At 32.6% G+C, this 9,775-nt stretch overlaps 1 protein-coding gene across 1 annotated transcript; it reads left to right on the plus strand.

The window, feature by feature from the left end:
* Positions 1 to 5,089: 5,089 nt before the first annotated feature.
* LOC121223394 (transcription factor MYB97) lies at positions 5,090 to 8,233 on the plus strand. Its single transcript, XM_041104787.1, has 2 exons — positions 5,090 to 5,566; positions 6,832 to 8,233. The coding sequence occupies exons 1-2, from the start codon at positions 5,189 to 5,191 to the stop codon at positions 7,900 to 7,902; spliced, it is 1,449 nt and encodes a 482-aa protein (XP_040960721.1). The 5' UTR covers positions 5,090 to 5,188; the 3' UTR covers positions 7,903 to 8,233.
* The last annotated feature ends 1,542 nt before the right edge of the window (positions 8,234 to 9,775 follow it).

The following is a 9,775-nucleotide window of genomic DNA, read 5'->3' on the forward strand; positions in this document are numbered from 1 at the left end:
TTTTCATTCCATTCACACCAAAAGAACTACTTATCTGCAAGATTTTAATGTGGAGTGTGTAAGCTTAAATAAGCTCAGTGAATGTCCAGAATTACAACAAAGTATACACAATATCATAAGTTAAGCAAGAGCATACTAAGGCATATTCACAACCATATTTTCAACAAGTTAAAATAACATAGTCATGCTTCTTTATCTCACATGTCTAGCTTATGTACTCACATGCATTTACATGCAACATATTTCATAAATAAATCATTTAATGATAATTTGGCAACATGAGATCATGTAACATAAAAGTGTACTCTATTATCACACATTGGATAAACGGACCTCCATTACACCAATGACTCAAAGAGTCTAACATGGCCCATAAGTGTAGCATAATGCTAAACACTCTCCAACACACCAACATGTCTTGATGAATAGGGCTTAGCTCGACATTCCCTTATCTCTCCAACTTGTCTTGGGGCCTCAATGCCCAAATCACAAAACACAAAGGAGAGTACTCACAATCCTATGGCATGCTAACTATATCCAAAGGTTTCAAGAGATCACAAGGCCAAAATATCCATAATTACACATATTTAATTACTTTTTTAATGCACATAATCTATGTTCATATTCATTAATTCACATCACAAACTTATACACAATGCATGCTTATTAGATTCACATTTAATTGCACTTCAAGTAGCACAATAATGCTCATTGAGCTATCATATATCAGACCACATATGTGTGCATTAAAATCAATATATCATATATCATATTCAAGTAATTTCATATATTACTTGTTGCAATAGCATCACATATCACAACTTATCTTACTTAGACATAATTTCACAACAAGGCAAAAAGTTAGAAAAGGATTACACTCGGAACTTAGGATAGGGGCTTATACTAATCCAAAGCTCCTGGTTAACACTACAAATCACACATACCAGCAGCGACTCTAGACACTCACCAATCATTCTTCCGCTTACTAGCCAAAAGCTCAAACAGGCTTTTCCTTACATTTAAACTTTCTTGTAGTGACTTGAATTGTGTTTTCCTTACATTTACACATAACAAACACATTTCAAACTTATCAAAAATAGCCTTGAACACAACTAAACAACAAGAAAAACACAATTCAAGCCTCTTCTTTCCCACTACCGAAAACTAGCTAGTTTTGCCGAAATTGAAGTTTTGACATTCTAATCTCATTTTTAATCCTTGATTTTGATTTCAAACATCTCAAATATCATTTAATTTCATATCTAAACCATTAATTTCATCTAAATCTATGGTTCTAAAAGTTCTGAAAAATTCAAGCTTTCAAGAACATGTAAAAGGAAAAAATGTTTGATTCTTAAATTTTTGTTATGAACTATCAATTGAAGTGAAATACCTTCTAAATAGGTTAGGATGAATCAAAAAATCACTTTAAAAACACGGGTTTACTCAAGATTACGAGTTTTGTCATTTTTGAATCCAAACTTGCTTTAAAAAAATCAAATATAAATAAATCTTCATACAATCATTTAGAAATCAAATTGAATTAACAACACTCTTTTTTTAACCCTAAAAATTCAGAATATTACCTTAACTTGATGAAAACGACAATCTACAACTCTAATTTGAGATTTGGACTCAAGAAGAACAATGACGAAATTGGGGAAGAAAATGTTATTTTCCTTTAAAATTGAGGGCTATTTTGGTGTTTGGGAGGTTAATAAATCCAAAAGAATGAGTTAATTTTGAAAGAACTCTCTGATTTTAGGTTTTGGGAAATTTCTTAATGATTTGGGGTTTAAGAGAGGGAAGAAGACGTTGGTATACTCCATGTAGAAGACTAAATTAAAAAATTGGATAATTTTCTCTTTTGATCACTCCCTGTTTCTTTCCTTTTTCGATTAGGTTCTAACTCAATTAAAATCCATTTTTTCAAGTTAGACCTGAAAATTAAATTTTGTTTTTAGCTAGTTAATTAAAAAAAAACCCAATTATTTTACTTTAATACTTCAATTACTTACTTACGATTCTAATTTTTTATGTTTAACATAAACCCTTGATTTAATAACCCGATTCTACTAACCCCGAAACTATTAGGCCAAATTTCTGGATGTGACATGTACCTAAAGTTTGAAGTCAATTTTTTACCAAATGGTCATTTTAAATTCTAAATTGGCAATGTAGTTTGAATCTAATTCATAACTTAATGAATGCATATATGAGAATGGCATAAGTAGTTGAAATGGTTAAATGGTTAGAAATCTGGAAATTGTCATATGTATTAAAGTTGAGATGATGATTTTATGTAATGTATATGTATATAAGATACTAAATGTTAGAAATAAGCATATGAGACTGGTATCTTTGCCGAAATGGCTGAATTAAGGTAATGGATTGTTTGTTTAAGTGTTATGAATTGGCACCATTTGGAACTTTTAAAAATAGACGGTCACGTCGCGATGAGGAAATCGATAGTGAATTGCGTCGAGACCTAGAACCCCCCAAAGTCGCGACGTCAATCCGATAGTTTAAAATTTTTACATTTTAGTCCTAATTCTACCTCAGGCTACCAAAACGACTATCGTGAGCTCGTATAAGACCTAGATATGATTGAAAAACATGTCGTGATTGTTTAATGTATTTAATAGCATGTGTAAATGTTTAAATTGAATCGTAGTTGGTCGTAGTTGCTTTGGCAACAAATGTAGCATATTGTAACTCGGATTCGGCAATCGAGTCGAGTATGAGGTGTTACAGAATTAATCTCAAACATCATTTAAAGTACATGAGATAAATCCGTATTAAAATCACATTTTATTATTACCATTAGACCTATAGTTTGTTGGCAATTCTTTACTTTTCTCTTCATAAGGAAAGGAAATAATAGTTGATTCTACTACATTTTCAAACTTTAGATTTAGCATGGATTTGAAAATCTGAAATTCAGGCTTAAAAGGAAAGGATAATACCATATTAGGTAGGACGATTATTTCTTTTCCACTTGTTTTGTCACGAGCTAACTATAAACTAATAAAAAGTAATAATTTTTAACCACTTATATGACTTGTTTGCAGCAAATCTAATTTCAATTATAAATTTGTATTAATTATTTTTTATTTAAAGTTTGTAGAGGATATGATAATATATATTTTATCATGTTTTTATTATTTTAAATTATTATATATTTCAATACTTCAATAATTTATATTAATTTTTTAAGGTAAAATTCATTTAAATTAGAGGGAGCAAACAAAGACCAAAAAAAAAAGGGATACTAATCCCAAGTCGATAGGCTTATCTTATACATCAGATCTTGTATCCTAATAATTTATGTTAATTCAAATTTCAAAAGTCCATATATTGATTGGTTATTTTTCTGTATCATCACATAGGGATGAGTAACATTCGACTCGACTCGGCAAAATAAAAAATAAGTTCAAATTTCAAACTATTCAAATTAAATTAATCGAGTTAATTGAATCAACTCGAATATTTTTTTAAATTTCAAATTTGAATCGAGTTGAATTTTCGAACTCGAATAACTCAAATAATTCGAATAAGCTAAATATCAAATCCTTTTACTTCCCTTCCCTCCAAACCCCACCCCCCTCTCCAAACCCTTTTACTTTTCCCAAAAAAATTTACTTTCCCTCAAACCCTCAAAACATTTTTCCTATTACTTTTCCCTAAAACTTTTACTTCTTCCAAACTCTAAAAACATTTTTTCTTTTGCTTTTCCTCAAAACTTTTACTTCTCCAAACCTCAAAAACTTTTTTTTGAATTTATATATATTATTTATATTATTAAATTAAATTTCACATTTTGTACTGTTTATATTATTGAATGGTTTAATCATGTTGAACCTTTATAAATTTTTATTAAAATTGAATTATCAATGATGCCATAAAATATTTGTGTTAAAATTTTCTATTGGTATTAATTTCACATTTTATCTTTAAAATAAATTTTATTAAAAAAAATCACATTTTTTACATTTAACATATTTTTTAATTCCAAAATACACGGTGACAAGAATCAGAAGATAATTGAAACTAAGCAAGCAAGTAAGCTAACCCATATATAAAAGATTAACAAATAAATTACAAGAGGATGAAAGTTAATAACAAATTTGATTACAGTGGGTGGCAGCGGCTACAAGGAATCAAAGTCATTTTTTTTTAATTTAACTCAAACAAATATATTCGATTTGAATTCCATCTCACTCGACTCGATTTGAGAAAATTTTAAATTGAGTTAGGATAATAAAATATGATTCGTCAACTTGATTAACTCGAAATATTTTCATTCGATTCGATCGAACACTCACCCCAAACATCCTATACATTTTTGATTATTTTTAATTATGTCAGAAATTATTAAATCTAAATTTAAGACTAAAGATGGGGTATAAAATATAAATCTAACTGGCCTTACCTAACTTATGTAGTTTAATAATTTTAGTGTTGGATGCTGTAATTTCAGGTACGCTAATAGTGTAATACTGTCATCATTTACCCAACCAGCAAATGAAGCAATAAGAACCAAGCTTTGCAAACAAAAAACAATAATAACAAAATCATAGAAAAATAAATAACCCAAATGGACAATAATTCAACAAATTAAATTAAATCCGCCTATTAGGGTCTACCATTGAATTTCACCTCTAAATTGTGTTAATAAGTAATACAACTTTCGCTACTTTGTCGATCTCTTCTTTAGTGGGTCTTAAACTCTTCCTTTCATGCTATAGAGTTTAGACCCTTCTAAATCAAAAACCCCATTTAAATACTATTAAGTATCGTTACCTTACAATCTTGATTCTTTGTAATAGTTGGTATTTATCGTATTTCATTCGTTTCTTCTTTTCCATTGTCAAGTTATATTTTACCATTTTAAAGACAACTTTAAAAGAAAATCAAGTCATCTGATAGTGAATTTCGATTTTTCTCACTGCCTTCTAGACCAAATAAAATAATTAATCCGCTATTGTATAAATGAATTATTATCATTACTATTGTATTTAATATTTCATATTTGGTAATTTTTGTTTTCATTCTCTCTGTCGTATTAAAGGCGCAGCCGTTACATTCGTAATATCGCGGCGGCCATTTATAAAGAGCTTGCAGAAACCCCTTCATTAAACCCTTTTCTTTTTAGGTATAGATATTAGCACATAACATTCGAAGGAAAATGATGATGATGATGATGATGAGAGAGAACAACCAATTTGCTGCACAAAATGAGGGTGGTGGGTCCTTAGGTAACAATGGGAGGAACAACGGCGGTGTTGGTGTTGGAAGAGAAGGCGAGATAGTGTTGAAAAAGGGGCCATGGACGGCGACGGAGGATGCGGTGTTGGCGGGGTACGTGAGGAGGCATGGTGAAGGGAATTGGAATGCTGTGCGAAAGAACACAGGGTTGGCACGTTGTGGGAAGAGTTGTAGGCTTAGATGGGCTAACCATTTAAGACCAAACTTGAAGAAGGGATCTTTTTCTCCTGAAGAAGAAAGGATTATTATTGAGTTGCATGCTAAGATGGGGAATAGATGGGCTCGTATGGCTACTCAGGTAATCATTATTAATTTTCTAAAAATTAGCTAGAAATTTTTACATTTAGTATTTAATATTTGATTTAGTTTTTCCTATTCTTTGCCTCTTTTTAATTTCTTTCTTGGTGATGAGTTCTTGTATTGAATTGGAGATTTTGTTAATAATCTGGGTGGGGTGGTAAAGCCTTCAAATTTTTTGAAAAAATTCATTTTTCTTTTGAAATTTTTTGAAAGCTTTAGTTAGACTTTAAATTTTTGAAAAATCTTATTATGCTTTTCAAATATTTTTTTTTAAAAATAGTTAAATTATTCTAAAATTTTTGGAAATTCTCATTAATTTTACAAAAATTTTAATTAGACTTTTCATTTTTTTTAAAATCCCATTAAACTCTTAAAATTTTTAATTGGACTTCCAAAATTCCAAAACTTAGTCTCAAGAACTGCCATTGAATCTGGACTTTTAGTATTTTATGTTTTTCTAAGCTAGCTAGCTGTTTTAGAACTTTGAGAACAAAATTTTAGTTATATTTTTCTAAACTTTTTTGTTTGGTTTTTGGAATGTATGTCGTATGACTAGCTGTAGAACACATAAAATACAGTTCTAATACAATAATTTTGATACATACAAAAAACCAGTGTAATGGACATAATATAACACTTAATTTAATCAAGGCATGCTTAATATTTGTCAATTTTTTTATATGTATAATAACTTAGTTGCAAATAGCTTTGCTCAAGTCTTAAGACTTTGAGTGTTCAAGTTCATTTTCATTAGAAGTATTTAAACATGTATGGATCCTCTTAATTTTCATTGTGTGTAGCTTTTGTCTAGTTTTTTAGTCTACGTCCGAATGTATTATGATTATCAGTCAATTTATTTGTGCTTTATGATAGTTTGATTCAGGTAGCTAAGGGTGAAAGCCTTACCGAAAGTCATGCTTTTAGCACTTGAAATTTATAAAATTTTAAGTTAATAAATAGAAAAAATTATAATTTAGCTCTCGAATAATAAAATTTTGATTTAATCTTTTTTTTAAGAATATATAACTTGATTTTGGCCTCTTAAAAAAAATTTAAAACACCCCTACTAGTTGTAACTATATAAATGTATTGATTGTAATTACTGTTGATTGTAGTTATACAAATATATTACTTGTAATTATACCTTTAATAAATAATTGATGTTAATTTATAGTCAAACAACATGTTAAGTATCTCTATTAGAGCTTGGTTTTCAATTACCTGTGATTGATAACTCTATTTTTGCTTACATTGAGAATGTAGCTTCCAGGAAGAACAGACAATGAAATCAAGAACTATTGGAACACAAGGGTGAAGAGAAGGCAACGCCAAGGCCTCCCACTTTACCCACCCGACGTCCAACCCCATTATTCCGAGCACCAGCACCGCCAGCGCCACTCACATCCGTCGTCACCCATCCCTTCTCCTCCGCCAACCACCGAACCCAACTCCTGTTTCTCCTTCCAAACTCCCATAGTGTCTCCTCACACCTCAAACCCCATGCCTCTTCACCCTCTCCACATCCCTCACAGACCACCACCTCAAAACTTCCTTTACAATCCTCATTCAGCCTTAACAACGCCGCCTCCGCCACTCCAAAGCCCGAATTCAGCCTCAACGCCGGCGCCTCTCCCTAGCCCGAACGCTTCAACACCACCCCATATCTCCCCACTCTACTCTCCCCATAACCCACCTCCTTTCCCAACTCTCCCTCTCTTCGATTATCCCAACATCACCACCGACGACGACTTCTTCCATAGCAACAAGCGGTTCAAGCATGACGGACTTCAAAGCAACAACTACTATAACAATCATCTTGATGCTACCAGCTCGAGCTTTACGTTGCCGTTTTCACCAATGCAGCACTATTCGAATGGAATGACACTCGATCTTCCTTCATCATCGAGGACAGCATTTAACCAGGATTCTGGGTGTTTTTACCCGCTGAAAACGGATCTCCGTTCGAACCAAATCAACGACGATGGGATGTTGGAGAATATACTGCAGGAAGCTCGGGAGCTGGCCGCCAATGGCCGCGGTGGCAACAAAGAAATGCCGAAAGAGATGATGAACTCTGCACAAAATGAAGAAGAAGACTATTCGAGGCTAATCAACATTGATGGTCTTTCTTCCTTGGGCATGGCGATCCCCGAATGGTGCAACGACAGTGGCGAAAGCTCCGAGCGGCAACCCTCCGTAATAACAGATAATGAAAATCATTTAGCCCTTGATATGCATCAGATAGCTTCATTGTACCCTGCTGATATTTCGCCCAACCATGCTGCCAGGTCTTCGAGCGTTCGATCTTGGGACAAGTTTCCGGGATTGTGCTAATCCATTTTCTCGGGAAAATTTAAGTTTTCGGGTCTGATGTTGATCATTCGGGTCAATGTCGGTTAAATAAAAAAACATTATAATAATATGTTATTGTTAAGTGAGGTTTCCATTGTTTTGGGGGTTGGATGAGTCAACCCGGCATAAGTTTCGGGTCTCAATGAATGGATCCGATTGTCAGACGTTTCTGGTCCGTTGAACTACCTATAGATTCAATGTTGTTGTTGCTTGTTGGAGTTATGCTTGTTTGATATTTGCTAGTGACTTACTGTTGAATTTGATTGCTTTGATTAGAGTTGTAATTGTTATCTCTTTATTTTGCGTTTGTTTTTACCCCTTTGCTTATATTAGTATAAAATAGAGTTATTATTTAAGGCTTTCTTTGTTAAAGAGGAAAAAATTTGGAAACTCGAAAGTTGGAGGGACGAAGAATATAATTTTTCTTTTTATAGGTGTGTTTTGTAGGAGAGATGAAAACCTCCATTACTTGATAGAGGTGAAAAATGAAAATAAAATATTTTAAAAATACATAATTTTAAACTAACATGCACATCTCTCTTATTTTCTCTCCCATCATTTTAGTTTGGGATGATAGATTTTTACGTTGGGATAGAAAATTATTGTCTCTCCTATTTTCTTTACTCTCACTTTTCTTCCTAACCAAACACACACTATTTTTTTTATACTTTTCCTTTCCTTCCTCCTATCCCTCCACTTTTTCACTCAATCAAGCACTCATGATTAGAGGTGTTTATGGATTGGGCCGGGTTTGGGTTGGGCCCAACAAAAAGTTATATCTGAGTCCAGTTCGGCCCAAAAAACGGGCCTAAAATTTTGGACAAACACGACTCGGATAAAAATGCTAAAACCTGAGTCCGGCGTAGCCCGCCCGTATTAATTTCTTTTATATTACTTTTTTATATATTTTTTAAAAAATATATAATATAAAAATACTAAAAATATTAAAATAAATATTCCCATGAAAATAAATTTAAAAAATATATATGTATACTTAAATAACACTAAGATAAACATAATTTAATAAGCAAATGTGAAAAATAGTAACAAAATTAACAATAAAACAAAAATTATAAATCCAAATAATAACAATAAAATAGTAGCAACGTAATTACGAAATGGTAGCAAAATAATGAAAAAAAAAACAATAAGAAAATGAGGGAAAAGCAATAAAAAATAGCAACAAAAAAAATAGAAGGTTTTTTTTTCATATTCGGGCTAGGCTCGGGCCAAAAAAAATATTTTTACCCAAACCCTCCCATTTTTTAGACGGGCCCACCCGACCCGGCTCATGCGGTGGTTATATAGATAAAATAGATTCACTACACCAAAACAGGGTTTTAGTGGCGTTTGGATAAAAAACGCTGCTTAAGATCAAGCATTAGCGGCGCTTTACGTAAAACACCGCTAAAGATCGAGAATTAGCGGTGCTTTCCTGAAATCGCCGCTAAAAATGAGAATTAGCGGCGTTTGTTTAAAAAGCGCCGCAAAAATCCTAAATCCAACGGCATCGTTTTGTTATCTTTCATGGATTTAGCGGCGTTTTTGAATAAGCGCTGCTAATGCTCAGAGCTTTAGCGGCATTTTTTGAATAAGCACCGCTAATGCTCAGAGCTTTAACGGCTTTTTTGAAGAAGCGCCGCTAATGCTCAGAGGTTTAGCGGCGAATGTGAAGAAGCGCCGCTAATGCTCGGTTTTTTTAGCGGCTTTTTTCAGAAAACGCCGCTAATAGTCGGGGTTATAGCGGCGTTTCTAGAAAAGCGCAGCAAAAAATTAAGCACAACGCAGCCATTTTATGTTGAGCTGCGTTAGCGGCGCTTTTTTAAAAACGCCGCAAATAAATTAAAAACTTTTA

The sequence above is a fragment of the Gossypium hirsutum genome, chromosome D11 (genome assembly GCF_007990345.1).
Source record: "Gossypium hirsutum isolate 1008001.06 chromosome D11, Gossypium_hirsutum_v2.1, whole genome shotgun sequence".
Taxonomy (NCBI): Eukaryota; Viridiplantae; Streptophyta; class Magnoliopsida; order Malvales; family Malvaceae; genus Gossypium; species Gossypium hirsutum.

Coding starts and splice junctions, on each gene's coding strand:
- LOC121223394 (XM_041104787.1), top strand. CDS start 5,189: ATGATGATGATGATGATGATGAGAGAGAACAACCAATTTGCTGCACAA. Junction 5,567..6,831: donor GGGCTCGTATGGCTACTCAG/GTAATCATTATT, acceptor TTGAGAATGTAG/CTTCCAGGAAGAACAGACAA.